This window comes from Portunus trituberculatus, chromosome 5 (genome assembly GCF_017591435.1).
Source record: "Portunus trituberculatus isolate SZX2019 chromosome 5, ASM1759143v1, whole genome shotgun sequence".
Taxonomy (NCBI): Eukaryota; Metazoa; Arthropoda; class Malacostraca; order Decapoda; family Portunidae; genus Portunus; species Portunus trituberculatus.
This window is the reverse complement of record NC_059259.1, coordinates 544,048-565,400: the sequence shown is the minus strand read 5'-3', so window position 1 is coordinate 565,400 and position 21,353 is coordinate 544,048. Positions and strand designations below refer to the sequence as shown.

The 21,353-nt window shown below is 41.3% G+C and overlaps 1 protein-coding gene across 4 annotated transcripts in view; it reads right to left on the bottom strand.

The window, feature by feature from the left end:
• The window catches only part of LOC123516084 (L-asparaginase 1-like), a 76,319-nt gene that overhangs the window by 23,739 nt on the left and 31,227 nt on the right, over positions 1–21,353 (bottom strand). For 3 of the 4 annotated variants that reach the window (XM_045275148.1, XM_045275178.1, XM_045275170.1), the window contains 4 exons: positions 13,764–13,877; positions 12,287–12,520; positions 8,547–8,558; positions 4,750–4,923 (listed from right to left, as the gene is read on the bottom strand). In XM_045275148.1, the coding sequence (XP_045131083.1) occupies positions 4,750–4,923; positions 8,547–8,558; positions 12,287–12,520; positions 13,764–13,877 (534 nt within the window). The remainder of the gene's footprint in view (positions 1–4,749; positions 4,924–8,546; positions 8,559–12,286; positions 12,521–13,763; positions 13,878–21,353) is intronic. The other variant, XM_045275159.1, reaches the window with a different exon arrangement.

Genomic DNA, 21,353 nt, shown 5'->3' with positions numbered 1-21,353 from the left:
CTTATAGGAGAGATGTGAAAAATATAGCTTCCCTCATAGAAGGGTGGAAGCATGGAATAGTTTAGACGTGGAAGTGGTCAACGCAAGGAATATTCATGATTTTAAGAAAAAGCTGGACATTAGTAGATATGGAGACGGGACAGTACGGGCATAGCTCTTTTCCCGTATGTTACAATTAGGTAAATACAATTAGGTAAATACACACACACACACACACACACACACACACACACACACACACACACACACACACACACACACACACAGAACAGCACAGAAGGAATATGAACAGAGGGTGGTGGAAAACTGTGATGGTGACCCAAAAATGTTTTACAAATTCATAAATGGAAAACTAAATAAAAGGGAGGCAATAGAAAAGGTAAAAAACGGGGAAGAAGTATATGAAGATGCTGGAGAGATAGCTGAAATTTTGAACGACAACTTTTGCAAAGTGTTTACAAAGGAGGAGCATTTTATGGGAGGAAGGCCTACGGAAATAAAGAAAATGCAGGATATCATGGTTACTAAGGAAGACGTAAGGAAAATTATAAGCAATCTGGATATTAATAAATCAATGGGGCCTGATGGCATATCTGGGAGGTTGCTAAAAGAATGTAAGGATCAATTGTTGAACCCTGTATTTGATATTGTGGAAACCTCCATACGAACAGGATTAGTCCCGAAAGAGTGGAAAAGAGCAGACATTGTGCCTATATATAAGAATGGTAGTAGAATGGAACCGCTAAATTATAGACCAGTATCGTTGACTAGTATATTGTGCAAGGTATGTGAAGAAGTAATTAAAGCTAAGTGGAGTGAGTATCTAGAAAGTGAAAACATTCTGAGTGAAAGGCAGTTTGGTTTCAGAAAAGGAAGATCGTGTGTATCCAATTTATTATGTTTTTATTCAAGAGTGACTGACATACTGCAACATAGAGAGGGATGGGTGGATGCTATCTACCTGGACTTGAGAAAGGCCTTTGATAAAGTACCACACAATAGACTGATGTGGAAACTAAAGATGACTGGAGGAGTAAATGATAAACTAGCAAAATGGATGGAAAATTACTTAATGGGAAGAGAAATGAGAACAGTGGTGAGAGGAAAGAAGTCCGAGTGAAAGAAGGTAACCAGTGGAGTTCCACAAGGGTCAGTGCTGGGTCCCATCATGTTTTTATTTATGTTAATGATATGCCAGTAGGAATTGACAGTTATATGAACATGTTTGGACGATACTAAAATTATGAGGAGAGTAAAGAATGTGGAAGATTGTAACAAGTTACAGGAAGATCTTGATAAAATATATGAGTGGAGTAAGGAGTGGCAGATGGAATTTAATATAGACAAGACCCATGTTATGAAAATGGGAAGAAGTAGATACAGACCAAACAGGGATTACAGACTGGGTGATGAGAAAATTAAAGAGACCAATGAAGAGAAAGACTTAGGAGTAACCGTGCAAAACACCTTGTCACCGGAGAAACACATTAATAAGATTTTTTTGGAAAACATACAACATATTTCAAAATATTGGCCTTGCATTCCACTACCTAGATGAAGGAATGATGAAGAAGATATTTTGTACCTTAATAAGACCCAACTACAATATGCAGCATGTGTCTGGTCACCGCATATGAAGAAAAATGTGAAGAAGGTAGAAAGGGTACAAAGGCTGGCAACAAGGATGGTAACAGGACTCAGGGAGTTAGACTATGAGGAAAGACTGAGGAAGCTGGGACTGACCACATTAGAAGAAAGAACAAGAGGAGACATGATAGCTATGTATAAATTGGTGAACAAGATTGACATACTGGATAGAGAGTTGATAAAGGTGACCACAAGCAATTATCTCCGAGGACATGGAAGAAAGCTAATAAAGGACATCTGTCTAAATGACGTGAGAAAATACAGTTTCCCGCATCGTAGCATTGATAAGTGGAATAAACTAAGCAGTCATGTCGTTGACACGGTGTATGTCAATCAGATGAAAGAGAGATATGACAGGAATGGACAAGGAGACAGGACAGAGAGCTTAGCTCGGGCCCTGTAATACACAAATAGGTAAATACACACACACAGACCGGTATCACTAACTAGTGTAATATGCAAGATGTGTGAAAGAATAATAAAGAAACAATGGATCAAATTCCTTGAAGACAACAAATTAATATCAAATAGCCAATTTGGTTTTAGAAAAAGACAGTCTTGTGTAACTAATTTATTGAGTTTCTATTCTAGAATAATTGATAGAATACAAGAGAGAGAGGGATGGGTTGACTGTATTTATTTGGATTTAAAAAAGGCGTTTGACAAAGTGCCACATGCAAGATTACTATGGAAGTTAAAGGAGAAGGGTGGCTTAAAAGGAAGCACATTGAGATGGATAGAAAATTATTTGAGGGGAAGAGAAATAAGGACGGTAGTTAAAGATATGAAGTCCAAGTGGAGAGCAGTAGAAAGCGGAGTGCCACAGGGATCAGTATTGGCGCCAATACTTTTCCTCATTTATATTAACGACATGCCAGAAGGAGTGAACAGCTACATAAATTTGTTTGCGGACGATACGACACTGTGCAGAGTTATAAAGCAAAAAGAGGATTGTGAAATATTGTAAGAAGACCTAAATAAGATCTGGGAATGGAGTACGAAGTGGGAAATGGAATTTAATGTGAACAAAAGCCATGTCATGGAAATAGGAAAGAGTGAAAGACGACCTGTGGGAATCTATAAGATGGGAGATGGAGTAGAACTGGAGAAAGTAAAAAAAGAAAAGGACTTGGGAGTGACAATGGAAGAAAACAATCAACCAGTAAGCCATATTGATAGAATTTTTAGAGAAACATATAATTTGCTAAGGAATATTGGAGTAGCATTTCACTATATGGACAAAGAAATTATTAAGATGTTGATAAGTACTATAATAAGACCCAGATTGGAATATGCAGGAGTAGTGTGGACCCCTCATAAAAAGAAACACATAAGGAAGTTTGAGAGACTACAAAAAATGGTTACAAGAATGGTTCCAGAATTTGAGGGGATGACATATGAGGAGAGACTAAAGGCTATGGATCTACCAACACTGGAACAAAGAAGGGAGAGAGGGGATCTGATACAAGTTTATAAATTGATCAACGGAATGGACCAAGTGGATAATGAGAAACTGATCCTGAGAGAAGAATATGACATTCAAAGCACAAGATCGCATAGTAAAAAGCTGAGAAAAGGAAGATGTCTGAGAGATGTTAAAAAATACAGTTTCCTGCAGAGATGTATTGAGATGTGGAACAGTTTAAATGAAGAAGTAGTGTCTGCAACGAGTGTGCATACTTTTAAAGTAAGATTGGATAAGTGTAGATATGGAGACGGGGCCACACCAGCATAAAGCCCAGGCCCTGTAAAACTACAACTAGGTAAATACAACTACGTAAATTCAAACACACACACAGAAATAAAGGATCTTTCCTATGAAGAAAGACTGGAACTACCATCTTTAAAGGACAGACGGGAAAGAGGAGATCTAATAACGATGTATAAGTTAGTAAACTGTATGGAAAAGATAGACAGACAAGACCTGGTATCACTGATGGAGGATGGAGGTAGGCAAACAAGAGGACACTTCAAGAAGATCAAGAAAAGTCGGTATTTGAGAAACATTAAAAAGTTAAGTTTTCCACACAGGACGATAGATTTTTGGAACGGACTGCGTGAAGAGATTGTAGCAGCAGAAAGTGTGCACAAATTTAAGGAAAAGTTGGATAAATATAGATATGGAGAAAGGTTACTATGAGCCTCACTCAAACCCTGTAATATAAAAGTAGGTACACACACACACACACACACACACACACACACACACACACACACACACACACACACACACACACACACATGCAAAATTGTTAAGAAAAGTGAGATGTGACAAAGATTGCAAACTACTCCAGGAAGAATTGGACAGAATATGGAAATGGAGCTGTACATGGCAAATGGAGTTCAACACGACAAAATGCAAGAAATTAGAGTTTGGCAAGAGTGAAAGAAGAATCAGGAGTATGTACAAGATAGGAAATGAAGACATAAAAACCAGTCATGAAGAAAAAGACCTTGGGGTGACAATTACCAATGACCTATCGCCAGAGAGACATATAAACAAAATAATTGGAGAAGTATTGAACTTATTGAGGAACATAAGAGTGGCGTTCGTATATTTAGATGAAGAAATGATGAAGAAAATAATTACTGCAATGATAAGACCAAGGCTTGAATATGCAACAATACAGTGGGCTCGAACTTAAAGAAACACATAAGGAAACTAGAGAAAGTACAGAGGGCTGCAACAAAAATGGTGCCTGACTTAAGAGATTTGACTTATGAAGACAGACTGAAAAGAATGCAACTTCCGACCCTGGAAAACAGAAGAGAAAGGGAGACCTGATAGCAATATACAGAGTGATGATTGGCATGGAAAAATGGATAGGGAAGATCTGTGTATGTGGAATGAAAGAATGTCGAGAGGGCATGGGAAAAAACTAAAAATGGCCACTTATAGGAGAGATGTGAAAAAATATAGCTTCCCTCATAGAAGGGTGGAAGCATGGAATAGTTTAGACGTGGAAGTGGTCAACGCAAGGAATATTCATGATTTTAAGAAAAAGCTGGACATTAGTAGATATGGAGACGGGACAGCACGAGCATAGCTCTTTTCCCGTATGTTACAATTAGGTAAATACAATTAGGTAAATACACACACACCTGGTGACGGTCGTTCTCGATGGCCAGAGTGAGCGGTGTGCGAGCCATCTTGTCCCTGATGTGCACTGAGGCGCCATGTTGCAGCAGCCACGTTACCGCCTCAGTCAGCCCCTCACTGGACGCAATGTGAAGCCCCGTCCACCCTGAAGCGTCCTGCATGTTGATCTCCACCCCCTGCCATGGCGAGGGAAGGAGGGAGAGGGGCAGGGAGGATGAAGGAAAGAGGAAGAGGAGAGGAGAGCAGAGGAAGGAAGGAAGGAAAGGAAGGAGAGATGAGCACAGAGGATAGACAAAAATAGAGTACAGGTAAGAAGAAAGAGGAAGAGGAGGTGAGAAGATCAAAGGGAGAAGGAGGTAAGGAGAAAGAGAATAGAGGATGGAGAGAGTGAGAGAGGATGAGGAAAGTGAATATAGATAAAAGGAGTGGAAGGATGAATAGACAAGAGTAAAGATAGGATGAAGGAAAGAGGAAGAGGAGAGAAGGAGGGAAAGGGAGACACAGAGAGAGAATAAAGTGGGAGAGAATAAAAAGGAAAGAAATAGAATGACGATGAGATGGACAGAATATAGAATAGGAAGAAAAGGAAGAAGAAAGAGGAGAAATGGCACAGAAATAAGGTAAAAAGGAAAGGAAAGAAGGAAGATAGAAGGAAAATAATAAAGATAATAGGATGAGGCAGGAAGAAAGATGGAGAGAACCAAAAATTACAAGAGGAAGAACAAATAAGGAAGAAGAGAGAGAAAAGAAAATGGAAGCAGGAAAGGATGAAGGAAATGAGAGAGAGAGAGAGAGAGAGAGAGAGAGAGAGAGAGAGAGAGAGAGAGAGAGAGAGAGAGAGAGAGAGAGAGAGAGAGAGAGAGAGAGAGAGAGAGAGAAGAGAGAAGTGAAACAAGATAAGGAAGAGGTGAGGAAGGAGAGAAGAGGAACAGGAGGAGAGGAGGAGAGGAAGAAAACACAATGAATTAGTGAGGTATTGGAACTTCCTTGGTCATCACTAATGTTATGCCAAGAGAGAAGTGTTTGAGTTTTGATTGCGGAAACTTGTAAAATTATAAAGCAAAGGAAAATACCGCAAGACATACAGAGACATGCAAAAAACACTTTACCAATAGCAGTAATACTAATAGTAGTAATAGTAATAATAATAATAACAATAATATTGATGAAAAGAAAAAAGAAAAAGTAAAACAAAAAGATGAAGAATGAAAGAAAGCAAAAAAAAGAAGGAAAATAAATAACAAGAACAAGAATAACAACCTAAAGATCCATAATAATAATAATAATAATAATAATAATAATAATAATAATAATAATAATAATAATAATAATAAAAATAATAAAAATAATAATAAAAACAACATCCACAAGACAAAAGCAATCATGAAAATTTTTGTAGTGTGTGGCAAATATAGCAGTAGTAGTAGTAGTAGTAGTAGTAGTAGTAGTAGTAGTAGTAGTAGTAGTAGTAGTAATGGTGGTAGTAGTGTAGGCCAAGCTATGGTGGAGCAGTGGCTGTGTGGAGGCCAGCAGGGGAAGGGGAGGGGGAGGGGAAGGGGAAGTGGGGGAAAGAGAAGGGGGTGAGGGAGAGGTGTCTTTCATCTGCCACATCTGTGAAAAACAACCTCCCCCCTGGCCACCCACCCTCCATGACCCCACCCCACCCTGCCCTGCCCTGCCCTGCCCTGCCAATCCTCTGTTCCAATTGGTGGTGAGAAAGGAAGACCAACTCCCTCCACTGCGATCTGCCTGGTTGATGGCGACTCTTTGGTCAGCTCAGAGCCAATTGGTGGAGAATGAGTGAATAAAGGATAAAAGGATTACTCGATCCGTCCTTGTTTTGTGTGACTGGTGGTGAAATTGTCAAGCTGAAAGCCGGCAAGTTTTGTGAGTTGCAGCAGCAGCCACTCCTGTCCCTCACTGGTACACCAACACTGGACCACTGGCATGATTCATCTCACGTGGATCACAATAAGTAGATAAATAAATAAATGAATAAATAAATAAATATATGAATAAATACAGTAAAATATCGGATCATGAGCGCCTCTCATTGCAAACCAATCAGTTCAGACAAATTTCCTGAAAATAAAACATCTCTGGTGGTGAACAGTGTCCTCAGTGACAGACAAGCAAACCAGCAAGACAATCTGCAAACAACAGCAGCAGCAGCAGCAGCAGCAGCAGCAGGCTCAGCACACACTGGCAAGACACCAGTAACCACCCACACTCACCCATACTGGTGACCTGTGACCCACTTTAATGCTGACCACTGTGAAACTATCTCTTGGCTCAGGAACTGTCAGCAGCCACTGGGCCCAGTAAAACTATTAATACTAATACTGCTAGGCCAAGCAATGCAGGCATGTTGAGTATGCCACCAGCGCTGGCTGCCACTCAGCCTGGCTGTCACAGGAATCTCTCACCCCTCAGTCAGTGAGTCAGTGAATCTGTCAGTCATAGCCACAGCCGCCCTGTGTGGTGTGTACAGTCACTGATGAAGGCCGAGAGGTGAGCTAAATGAGACCTTTCATTGATATGAGGGACACAGCAAGGATGACACCAGCAAAGTTATCAGGGTCAGTAATCAAGAAAGGACAGATATAATGGATTCAAGTTTGAAAGTTATTTAGGAAATAAGATAGAAAATTTCTCAAACAGAATTGTTGATGAATGGAATGTAGTCAGTTGAACCAGGCTGGGTGTTAGTGGTGAGTCAAGGGAGCTTCAAACTAAGACTAGCCATATTGGTGGCTGAGGATGACAAGTGGACTGGGTGTGGTGTGCTGCACAAGGGACTGCCATGTGCAGGCTTGCTGGCTTCCTGCACCTTCCATCATTGTCTTGTGGTCTGATGTTCTTGAGCTCCAAAAAAACCCAGAATCTTCTGTCAGTCCAGGCAAATCCCTTGACCAAGTCTGTGGATCCTCTAGAGTGTAGACGCCACTCCCTCACAAGCCATGGTGCTGCCAACACTGTGTGGCTGCCAACCCCACCACACTCTGCTCTGTAAGGCCCATCTGTGCTTCTGTGCTGCTGTGCTGGGTGCCACAGCTACCCAAACACACTCCAGTTACTGCATCTCACCACCTCCATTCATCATACAATAACAGCTTTCATCGGGCAAACCAGTAAACTACAACACTGCCTAACAATGCATGCTCTCCTCCCTTCCCCTGAGCCAAGGATGACATCAGCAATGGCTGGTGCTCCCTCAGCAGTGTGACACCACCACCACCACCACCACCAACACTGTACACTGCACACTCTGGTCCACAGCAGCTTGTCTGTCTCAGGTATGCTTGTTGTCCTGCTGGACTCACCGTGACACAGCTGTCATACACTAAAGTTAAATTTGTTAGGTTTTCATCTTTACTTTATCTGCTTAGTATTGTATTTATACTTTTCTTGCATTAGATTTTATTGCAAGAGTTTATGCCGGCCGTCACTGGGACCTGGGAGCAAATTAATCCATTTTACAAGGATTCCTTCGATAAAAAGTTTTGGCTTATGAACATTTCAAGTCAGAAGCGGCCGAGCAGTTGGCAGTCATGATCCGACCTCCACTGGGATGAGGCTCATATCAAGTGGAAGTTGTGAAGCCGGGGAGGAAGAGAGCCAGTGAGAAAAGCAGGAATTCCGAGAGAGAGAGAGAGAGAGAGAGAGAGAGAGAGAGAGAGAGAGAGAGAGAGAGAGAGAGAGAGAGAGAGAGAGAGAGAGAGAGAGAGAGAGAGAGAGAGAGAGAGAGAGAGAGAGAGAGAGAGAGAGAGAGAGCGAGCTAGTGGAAGCATTACCTTACCGACAGTGACAGCTTGTAATGAGGAACAGAATTATCAAGTTACTACAAGCTGTCATTCTGTGATCCCTGTCGGACAAAGTAGTTATTTAAACCCCAAACCAAACACACAACACACAAACAGAACAGTGAATCAAAGCATACACTGCCTGCCCACTAACTGCCCTTCAAAGCACATGTTGCTCCACTCTGACTCGCTCACGCACAAAAAGTTACCACACCACACAATGAATGCAATCCTTGGAGCTATTCAATCCCAGGCAATGTTCCCTCACCACACTTCTCTGTGCTCCTGTGCTGTATGGCACCAGCTGTGACAGACCCTGGCAGAGGGACACACAACACAGTCACAGTGGCCCTACCAATGCTCTCACTCACTGACTGGTATGATTGGCATGTGAGGCAACACTGAAGCTATCACATTTATATTCCTTGGAGAGACATTGGTTTAGAAGGACCTAATAGAAACTTTGAAGAGGTACAGATTATACAAGGAAAATAAGCAAAATTCTCAGTGTCAGTAATCAAGAGAGAAGAAAATACAACAGTTTAGTTTGAGAAAATAAATAAATAAACAGGAGAGATAGAAAGGAATTGGTTTTCAAATACTGTAGAGTGGTAGATGAAAGGAAAGAATCCAGTAATCACATTGTTAGTGCCGAGTCAATATGGGTTTTTGAAGATCAGAAAAGTTCATGGCTGGAAATAGACAAGCATGTTCTATAAAGACACTGCCTCGTGTAAGTCTGCTGGCTCCTTGTAGCGTCTCTCATTCTCTTATGTTCATGTACATATTTCAAATACCATTCCAGGTTGTAATAGTCTTGCTGCTTGTAAGGCACACAAGAGTACCAAGGGAAATTATTAACCCCTTCAGTATCATGACGTGTTTCCATATTCGTTGTGGTTACTACAGGCAACCCCCAATTAATGAACGTTCACACAACGAAATTTTGCTACAACGAACGTTTCCTTTTACTACCATCTGCTTGTATAACGAACTCACTTTAACACCAAACTCACTTTAACAAAATTTCATCCAGGTAATTTTTTCCAAGTTTGAAAGTCCCACCGTATCACTCCCCTACCCCTCCCCGCTTTTAGTTCAAAACAATAACAGCGTTAGCAGCAGCTCGTCTTCCCTCGCTCTACATGTCACCAAAACATCCTGCAATGTCGCCTAGCATTGCTAAGAAGACCAGGAAGTCTCTTACTCTCGAAGTGAAGCTGGATATTACCATATTCACAGACACGAGAGAGGCGAGAAAACTAATAGCATTGCTCCCCACCATGGCTTGACTCCATCTACTGTCTTACTGTTTTCAAGTCAGCAGATCCTTTTAAGAAGGCTGGTGAGATCATATCTTCCTTGAAAGCTAAAAGAACCACCTGAACTCGTGACTCTGCAATGGATAAAATGGAAAGCCTTGTGGGAATGTGTGGTACGTAAGTTTTGTATGCGGTACAATGATGCGCACTTTGTTTACATTCCACAGGTTGCCAGTTAGTGTCTTTCCTGCTCCACTCTCCCTCCCTTCATAAATTTAAGATCATCAACATTATAAAGTTACTTACATACATACATTAGTGTACATTATACTTACTTAAATTAAACTGCTTAAATGTTTAACTTCATAATTTTTACTTTCATTAAACCTTTTACTGTACTATGATGCACTCTCGCTTTGTTTACTCTCAATGAAAGTTCAAGTCAGGGGTCAAACTTGTTATCATTGGTTTGCTTAACAAAAATTCACACAACGAATGATTTTTTTAGGAACGTAACCTGTTCGTTAGGCAGGGGTTGCCTGTATTTGTTGATTTTATACAGTTTCAGAAATTAACAGGGGGATTGAAATAGTGAAGACTGGCCATTAATCTTTTACCCTCCATAGACCCTTCCTAATGTCAATAAAATTATCTAATTGTACACGAATCTCAAGGTAAAAATGTGTCCCAGTATTGAAGAGGTTAAGCATGACTACTTTTCATTTGATATATTTTAACATAATTTTCATGGAGAGTACGGCACATTAGCACAGCAATGGAAAGCTCTGAATTTATATGAACATTCCACACTTTGATAGTAAGACCTGTCACTGAGCGCTGTGGTGCATGTGGGGCTGATACACTGCCTACAGCTGACTACCAAGAGTGCTGGGGTCAGGAGGGCCAAGGAATGCTGTGTTAAGGGGTTCATGACTGCCTACAGCTGACTACTAAAAGTGCTGAGGTCAGGAGGGCCAAGAAATTCTGTGTTAAGGGGTTCATAACTGCCTACAGCTGACTACCAAGAGTGCTGAGGTCAGGAGGGCCAAGGAATGCTGTGTTAAGGGGTTCATGACTGCCTACAGCTGACTACTAAAAGTGCTGAGGTCAGGAGGGCCAAAGAATTCTGTGTTAAGAGGTTCATGACTGCCTACAGCTGACTACCAAGAGTACTAAGGTCAGGAGGACTAAGGAATGTGTTTGCTGTTTCCACGGACACTGAACACTGTCTACTAATCACTCCGGGAAGCTGTTGTCTGTGTGAGTACTGCCATTCAATTCCATTTAATCAATAGACTCAGCCATGAATACAGTAAACAGTTAGTCTACGAATAGATCCATGTGACCATGATACTTATAACTCTATATATTCTTTAACCAAACACACACACACACACACACACACACATGAGCCTTCACAATTTTCCAGATAAACTTTACGAGCTTAACTCAATCCTGCAAAGATGTGATTAGGTAAGAAGAGATACTTAGCCAGCCAGCCAGCCAGCCAGCCAGCCAGCCAGCCAGCCAGCCAGCCAGCCAGCCAGCCAGCCAGCCAGCCAGCCAGTCAGTCAGTCAGTCAGCCAGCCAGCCAGCCAGCCAGCCAGCCAGCCAGCCAGCCAGCCAGCCAGCCAGCCAGCCAGCCAGCCAGCCAGCCAGCCAGCCAGCCAGTCAGTCAGTCAGTCAGTCAGTCAGTCAGCCAGCCAGCCAGCCAGCCAGCCAGCCAGCCAGCCAGCCAGCCAGCCAGCCAGCCAGCCAGCCAGCCAGCCAGCCAGCCAGCCAGCCAGCCAGCCAGCCAGCCAGCCAGCCAGCCAGCCAGCCAGCCAGCCAGCCAGCCAGCCAGCCAGCCAGCCAGCCAGCCAGCCAGCCAGCCAGTCAGTCAGTCAGTCAGTCAGTCAGTCAGTCAGTCAGTCAGTCAGTCAGTCAGTCAGTCAGTCAGTCAGTCAGTCAGCCAGCCAGCCAGCCAGCCAGCCAGCCAGCCAGCCAGCCAGCCAGCCAGCCAGCCAGCCAGCCAGCCAGCCAGCCAGCCAGCCAGCCAGCCAGCCAGCCAGCCAGTATTGGAAGGCTGCAGGTGAAGTGTAAAGCAGCCATTGTCAAGTGATGAAGAAAGTTACCCTTCTCATCACCATGTCATAAAACTATTGACATTTAATCTTAATATGCAGCCACATAAACTAATAACCGACACTTCTGCACACCATTAAAATTACACGAACTTTACATTACAATACGACGCCTAGCATGTGTTGTTAGCTTAGTTCAATGGGCATCAAAGTGGCCCATTGAAGGCTTGGGGACTGGCATCTAAGTGGGCCTTTTTTGTTCAGTCATTTTTGTTGCCCTTGGCCAGATTTCCCCTCTTACATGAAAAAATCAAATAAATAAATAAAACAAGGATCCAAACACAGTGGCCGGGTGACGCCAGCACTGGGCCACCATTGACGCAACATGCCACACTGAAACAAAACACTCACATTCTTGTAAATTTCGTCCAGTCTGGTGATGTCCACATTGACCACGGCAGAGAAGAAGATGGCGGGCAGCAGCAGGTCCTTCACTTGGTCCACATCCTCTGCAGAAGCCAGCTGTAAGGCACGGGATATCGAAGCCACCACATCCAGCTCCCTCACGCCACCCTCCTCAATGACAGGGCCGCCTTCCTCCTGCGCCAGGCATGTCATCTCGCCCCGCAGGTTTGTCTTCATCATCTGCACAGGGAGAATGGTGGTGGTGATGGTGGTGGTGGTGGTGTGCAGCTTCTCAATTCACAGCACTGTACATTGTGACTCTGGTATTGGTGGGTCAGTCATTCCCAACACAGGAGCCACTCACTTTACACACTACCTTCCCTCACCGGCATCGTCTTAATAGAAACTGTGTAAAACTAAGTCCTTAAAACTGGTGGAAAGACAGTGTTACAGATTCTGGCTTGTTAAATGGCAGTGTTTTGTCTTTCATTGAATCTATTACTTAGTCTTTATGTGTATGTGGTAAGTGACCAACTCGGATCCCTACACTTCATCTTGTCTATTAACGTTTAATGCAACACCTAAACACAAAAATGCTGGAAAAAATAAGTGGTTAAGCTGGATCAGGCTCAAGGGAAACACTTCACAAAGTTCAATTAAATTACACGTGTTTTTCAAATTGTGTTAAACTAATTTTGTGTTAAGGGAACAACTTGTGTCAAGCAAGTCAGCCGAACATTTCACCTTCCTCGGCCACTTTGCACATCTTTAGTTGACCATCAGCCACTCTGAGACATCTTTCCTTGTTCTGCTTCCACCTACACACATTATACTTGCTGAAAACTGCAAAATACATCTTTCTATCACTCTTTCCTGTACATGGGGATAGAGATTGTACACATTACCTCTGACACTGTGAACTGCTGGACATCGCAGTGCTGGGAAGTCAGAGGCAACACGAGACACTCTCACATCACCAGCTGACATGAGGCTCTACATATCAGCTCCTCTCCTCTCACTGACTGTCTTCAGCCTCTCTCACTCTTCACTGCAATGCTGCATCTCTTGCAATCTTCTACCACTACTTACATGCCAACTGTTCTTCTGATCTTGCTAACTACATGCCTCCCCTCCTCCCACACCTTCACTGTACAAAGCTTTCTTCTTCCTCTCCCCTATTCTGTCCACGTCTCTGATGCAAGAGTTAACCAGTACTCTCAATCATTCATCTCTTTCTCTGGGAAACTCTGACACTCTCTACCTGCTTCCGTAATTCCATCTTCCTAAGCCTTGGACTCTTTCAGGAGGGAGGTTTCAGGACATTTATCTATTCAGCAGCCTTTTAGAAACTGGCAAATAAGTGGATCCTTTTTAATTCCCCCTCATAGTGTGTTGCCCTTGACCAGTGACCCTTACAAAAAACAATACGACAGTGATGGCATCCAGTTATCAAGGTAAGTAGACAAGCCAGCAAACCACCCACCTTTCTCTTAGTCTCCAGGTTCCAGCCCTTCTTGGCCAGCACGTAGCTAAGCTTGGTCAGTGCTGCCTCAGGGGTCATGTCCATCCCCGCCATCACACCGGAGTCCACCAAGGCCTGTGCAGTGAACAGAAACCATCAGTGGAGAGAGAGAGAGAGAGAGAGAGAGAGAGAGAGAGAGAGAGAGAGAGAGAGAGAGAGAGAGAGAGAGAGAGAGAGAGAGAGAGAGAGAGAGAGAGAGAGAGAGAGAGAAGTAGAAAAGAGAATAGAATTGCACACCAGAGAAGTGAGGGAAAAGGAAAGGAAGAGAGAAGAATGGGAGAAAGAAAAATATGAGGGAACAGGAGAGGGAAATGGAGGAGGAGCAAAGGTGGAGGAATGGGAAAGGATGGAAGACAAGAGGACTAGGAGTGGCAAAGAAAAAAACAGGAGGAGGAGGAGGAGGAGGAGGAGGAAGAATACAAAGGAAGGAACAGACAGCAACAGCCCTACTGGTCCTAATGAGGCTGTCTGTGTGCCTATGCTACCACTACAGATTCTACGAGTTACAGGCTGAAGGACACCAGGGTACAAGGAAGATAAACAAGAGGGCACAGGGAGAGAAAGTCAAAGATGTGATAGGAAAGATAGAAAGAGGAGGAGGAGGAGGAAAAGCGAGTAGATATTAAGTTATTTTAATGTTGTAACGTCTGTAAGAACGATGTCCATAAATACCAACTCCATGTTTAAGAAGTGACCTAGAAACACTAATTCAAAACATGTAATTAGGAAATGAAACAGCAGCATCAGGAATGGAAGGCCAGAGATGAACCAAACCTCAGGAACCTTTACTGTATGCACATTAGTTCAAAAACAAAAAGTGCTTATCAAAATTACTACTAAGACTATTGATACTACATAAGCCAAACATGTAGTGGTGTAAAAGAACAGCCAGGACAGATTAAAAGGTGCTTATCAAAATTACTACTAGGACTACTGATATTACACAAGGCAACATTTAGTGGTGTAAAAGGACAAACAGGACAGAAAATCAAAACTCGCAGACTGAGATACTAAAATGCTGAGATGCTATTAGTAAGAGAAAGAGAGAAAGAGTTAATAAATGCAGGAATTAGGATTACAACAAGATGGAAATAAAATGGATAATAAATGGAGAAAAATGGAAATGAAACAGGAGACAGAAAATGGATAAAAAAATGGAGGAATTGGGATAAAAACAGGAGATAGAAAGGAAATGGATAACGAATAAGAGGAATAGGAGCAAATGAGAAGGAAAAATATAAGGGAATAGGAGGAAATGATAATAAAACAGTAAATAGAAAGAAAAATGGAGGAATTGGGATTAAAACAGGATAGAAAAAAAAATGGATAACAAATAAGAGGAATAGGAGAAAATGAGAATGAAAAATATAAGGGAATAGGAGGAAATGATAATAAAACAGCAAATAGAAATAAAATAGATAACAGATAGAAGAGAAAAACAAAATAAGGAAATAGGAAGATATGGTAATGGGGAGGATAACGAATAAGGAAATAGGAGAAAATGGGAATATGGTAACAAATAAGGGAATAGGAGGAAATGGTAATAAAACAGCAGATACACTAATGGATAATGAATAAGGGAAGAGGATAATGAATAAAGGAATAATGGGAAATGGAAGTGAGAATGATAATGAATAAGGAAAGTGAAAATATGATAAGGGAAAAGAAATGATAAAGCAGCAGAGAGAGAGAGAAAATGGATAGCAGATAGGGTAAGACTGTATGAGGATAATGAATAAGGGGAATGGCAATAAAAGAAGATGAAGGAAGAGAGAGGGATGAGTGAGGATAAAACTGGAAGATACAAGGAACAAAGGGATGATAAATGGAGAAGTACTTTTACAATGCAGGACGGCATCATGGTGGCGGGGTTTTCTTCCTTCCTACAGTCAACTTATGTCACGAGACTGCAGACACCAATTATCTATTTACCTATTTATTCATAATAATAATAATAATTATCATCATTATTATTATCATTTATTTACTTATTTATTTATTTTTCATTTATTTATTTATTTTGTGTGTGTGTGTGTGTGTTTAATCACTTTTACATTGCAAGAGGCATCATGTGTGTAGTATTGCACTGATTAATGTGTTCATACCATTGACTTATATGCAGTAAAAGGTTACTGAAAGCATCCATTCCCATTTTTCCAAACTTTTCACTCCACTGGAATTCATCCAAATAAGTATCCAAAAGTTTTCCTTCAGCCCCTTTGGCTACATCATCTTAAACTTCTCTTTAGCTTTTCTCCAGTAATTTTCCACGTCATTTGTACACGTGCCCGTGTTAGGCTTAACAAAATGAACGGAATGGTCGACTGTGTGATGGATGTATAGTGGCTGGACATTAATTGCAGCAATATCATTGTGTGACACCCACTCATCAGTATGAGTTATGAACCCAGGACAGATGTATTGTTGAATTATGGGAAGCAGTGTAGCTGCATCTGTTAGTCATAAATACAAGGAAGCCTTCCTGGGTTGAAGGTCAAATTCTTCTGAAAACTCATCTCTCTGGAACAGGATGACCTCTGTTATATTTCTGTCTGGCCACGACAGACTCGTCCAGCTCCACAATAACATTATTACCACCAATCATGAGAGGGTTCTGCATCAAGTGATGAGAACATACACCTCTAAAATACTGGTACCACTGAACCACAGTATTCTTGTTAACTCCAATGAAATCTTCACAAGTTTTATTTGGTGGTTATCGGCCCAAAAGAAAGCCAACTGCATAAGTTTGGATAAATGCAACTTAAACCTTTCCCATTAGGATCCTGAACCAACAAATATTTGGTGACTCTTGTGAGATAGGATCTCCACACCACTGTTTTGTCCACCAATCTTAACTAAGTCAACACCCTAACTAGCACAAAGTGTGCAGTTGGGGGTGGTGCGTTGGAAGCTACTTCCTCATTACGAGTGATATCCGTGATTAACTCAAATTTCATTGTGAGACAAATGAATAAACCAGCGACCAATCAGTGGTGTGGCAAGTGTGTGTGTACAGTGTGAATCACTGTGACAGTCTCAGTCAGAGACAGACCAATCAATAAACCAAACCAGTCAATAAATCTGCGACCAATCAAAATCAGTGGTGTGTGTGTATTTACCTAGTTGTATTTACCTAGTTGTAGTTTTACAGGGCCTGGGCTTTATGCTCGTGTGGCCCGGTCTCCATATCTACACTTATCCAATTTTTCTTTAAAACTATGTACACTCTTTGCTGACACCATTTCTTCACTCAAACTGTTCCAAGTCTCAACACATCTTTGCAGGAAACTAAATTTTTTAACATCTCTCAGACATCTTCCCTTCCTCAGTTTCTTACTATGCAATCTTGTGCTTCTAATGTCATATTCTTCTCTCAGGATTAGTTTCTCATTATCCACTTGATCCATTCCGTTAATCAATTTATAAACTTGTATCAGATCCCCTCTCTCTCTTCTCTGCTCCAGGGTTGGAAGATCCATAGCTTTTAGTCTCTCCTCATATGTTATCCCTTTAAATTCTGGAACCATTCTTGTAGCCATTTTTTGCAGTCTCTCCAATTTCCTTATGTGTTTCTTTTTATAGGGGGTCCACACAACTCCTGCATATTCCAATCTGGGGGTCTTATTTCAGTACTTATCAACTTCTTCATCATTTCTTTGTCCACATAGTGAAATGCTAATCCAATATTCCTTAGCAAATTATACGTCTCTCTGAAAATTCTATCAATATGGCTTACCGGTTGATTATTTTCTTCCATCGCCACTCCCAAGTCCTTTTCCTTTTTTACTTTTTCTAGTTCTACTCCATCTCCCATCTTATAGATTCCCACTGGTCGTCTTTCACTTTTTCCCATTTCCATGACATGGCTTTTGTCCACATTGAATTCCATCACCCATTTTTTACTCCATTTCCAGATCTTGTTTAAGTCTTCCTGTAGTATTTCACAATCCTCTTTTTGTTTAATGACTCTGCACAGTTTTGCATCGTCTGCAAACAGATTTATGTAGCTGTTCACTCCCTCTGGCATGTCATTTATATATACGAGAAAAAGTATTGGTGCCAATACTGACCCCTGTGGCACTCCGCTGTCTACTGTTCTCCACTTGGATTTCATATCTTTAACTATCGTCCTTATTTCTCTCCCCTTCAAGTAATTTTTCATCCATCTCAATGTGTGTGTGTGTGTGTATTTACCTAATTTACCTAATTGTAACATACGGGAAAGGAGCTATGCTCGTACTGTCCTGTCTCCATATCTACTAATGTCCAGCTTTTTCTTAAAATCATGAATATTCCTTGCGTTGACCACTTCCACGTCTAAACTATTCCATGCTTCCACCCTTCTATGAGGGAAGCTATATTTTTTCACATCTCTCCTATAAGTGGCCATTTTAGTTTTTCCCATGCCCTCTCGACATTCTTTCATTCCACATACACAGATCTTCCCTATCCATTTTTCCATGCCAATCATCACTCTGTATATTGCTATCAGGTCTCCCCTTTCTCTTCTGTTTTCCAGGGTCGGAAGTTGCATTCTGTTCAGTCTGTCTTCATAAGTCAAATCTCTTAAGTCAGGCACCATTTTTGTTGCAGCCCTCTGTACTTTCTCTAGTTTCCTTATGTGTTTCTTTAAGTTCGGAGCCCACTGTATTGTTGCATATTCAAGCCTTGGTCTTATCATTGCAGTAATTATTTTCTTCATCATTTCTTCATCTAAATATACGAACGCCACTCTTATGTTCCTCAATAAGTTCAATACTTCTCCAATTATTTTGTTTATATGTCTCTCTGGCGATAGGTCATTGGTAATTGTCACCCCAAGGTCTTTTTCTTCATGACTGGTTTTATGTCTTCATTTCCTATCTTGTACATACTCCTGATTCTTCTTTCACTCTTGCCAAACTCTAATTTCTTGCATTTTGTCGTGTTGAACTCCATTTGCCATGTACAGCTCCATTTCCATATTCTGTCCAAGTCTTCCTGGAGTAGTTCGCAATCTTTGTCACATCTCACTTTTCTTAACAATTTTGCATCGTCTGCAAATAGGCTCACATAACTGGACACCCCATCCACCATGTCATTTATGTAGACCGCAAACATTACTGGTGCCAACACTGATCCCTGTGGAACTCCACTCTCCACCAAGCCCCATTCTGATGGTCTGTCCTTAATTATTGTTCTCATTTCTCTTCCTACCAAAAGTCTTCCATCCATTTTAGTAAACTGCCATGCACTCCTCCTACCATTTCAAGTTTCCAGATCAGTCTCCGGTGTGGTACCTTATCAAAGGCCTTTTTTAAATCCAGATATATTCCATCAGCCCAACCATCTCTTTCCTGTATTACATCTATCACCCTCGAATAGTAACATATCAGGTTTGTCGTGCATGAACGCCCTTTTCTAAAACCAAATTGACACTCACAAAGTATGTCATTTTCTCCAAGAAGTCTGTCCATCTATTCTTCACCACCCTCTCACACATCTTAGCTACCACACTTGTAAGTGACACTGGTCTATAGTTCAATGGGTCTCTCTTGTTACCTGATTTATAAATTGGGACAATGTTAGCTCTTTTCCAGTCTTGGGGCACTACACCTTCCCTTAATGAGGCATCAATTACTTCACAAACTTTTTCTGCCAGTTGCTCCCTGCATTCTCTTAAAATCCATCCTGATACCCCATCAGGTCCCACAGCTTTTCTCACTTCTAGACTCCCCATCATATTCTTGATCTCCTCCACAGTTACTTGAAACTCCTTCATAATCCCTTTCTGTTCCATTACCAGTGGTTTGTCAAAAGCAGTCTCCTTTGTGAATACCTTCCGAAAGCATCCATTCATAGCCTCTGCCATTTCCCTGGGATCCTCACTGCAAACTCCATTTACTTCTAAACTTTCAATACTTTCTCTATTTTTGATGTTGTTGTTCACATGTCTGTAAAAAAGCCTTGGTTGGTCTTTACATTTATCAATTATATCCTTTTCTTGTTTCTTTCTTTCTTCTCTTCTAATCAACACATATTCATTTCTTGCTCTTTTGTAACTTTCCCACTGCTTAATCCGTCTTTTCCTTCTCCACCTCTTCCATGCATCCTCTTTTCTTGTTCTAGCCTTTTCACATCTATCGTTAAACCAGTCCTGCTTTCCAACTTCTCTATGTTGTCTTATTGGTACAAATTTTTCTCACCTTCTTTGTATATTTTTATAAATTCCTTCCACTTTTCATTTGCTCCTTAGCACTCTTGAATTTCATCCAATTTGTCTCTTGAAAGAATTTCTTTAGGTTTCCAAAATCTGTCTTGGCATAATTCCATCTTCCCACTTTATATTCTTCATTTCTTCTAGATTTCTCTTCATCTATCACCTTGAACTCCAAAACTGCATGATCACTCTTTGCTAAAGGGCACTCCACCCTCATCTCCTCAATGACCATTGGCTCTGTACTAAAGACCAAGTCCAGTCTTGACGATGCTCCCTCTCCTCCAAACCTAGTATCTTCTTTGACCCACTGAGTTAACACATTTTCCATTGCCAGTGTCAATAGTGTATTTCCCCATGTTGTCTCTGATCCTCCATTGACCAGTCCTCCCAACACACCTCTTTACAATTAAAATCTCCCATCATTATAGTTCGTTCACAGCCACCCAACATTTCTTCCAGACATGTTCCTGTATCTCTTATCATTTCTTCATATTCCTGTACTGACCATGCATTTGTCTTAGGTGGTACGTACACCACTATGTAGTGCCTCTTTTTCCTTCATTAGTTTCTGCTCTGATCTTTAGCACTTCTGCCTTTCCCATACCTTCTTTCACTTGATCCACCTTTATATCTTTTTAACCAGCAACATCACTCCTCCTCCCATCTTACCTACTCTATTTCTTTTCCAAACATTATATTTCCCTTCTCCAACCATCATCAGGTCTTCTCCCTCTCTCAGTTTTGTTTCAGTAAGACCCACAATATCTGGGTTCTTATCCCTCAAGTAATCGTTGAGTTCTAAAATCCCCGATATCACTCCATTTATGTTGGAATACATTACATTCCGCTCATACGTAAGTTTCTTTAGTCCTTTCTTACTGTACTTTTCTGGGTTATGAACCACTTCCTCAGTCTCATATCCAAGATTCTCCAGAAAAACTCTTTCTTCTCCTCTTCTGTCCTCTCTTCATTTTTTTTCAAAGCCTCCTTTCTCAACTCATTTAACATTTCTCTTTCCTTTTCACCGAGATCTCTTCTCAACCAAATCTTCCTTGTTGTTTCCTGCTGGGCTAACCTCCATGACTTCTCCACCAATTCATCTACATCCTTTTGTGACTTAAATTTGATTCTTACTGGCCTCATACCTTCTCCTGTGAACTTTCCAATTCTATGGAAGTCCTCTATTTCTTGTACTAGGTCTTTTCCCTCCTCCTGCACCACATTAATGATATTATTTATCACCTTTTTATGTTTTCTCTCTCTCCATTTTACTCGGTGTCTTATCCTCCTCCACACCAAATATCACCACACATCTCTTTTTGTCTACAGTTTCCCTCACCAATGTCTCA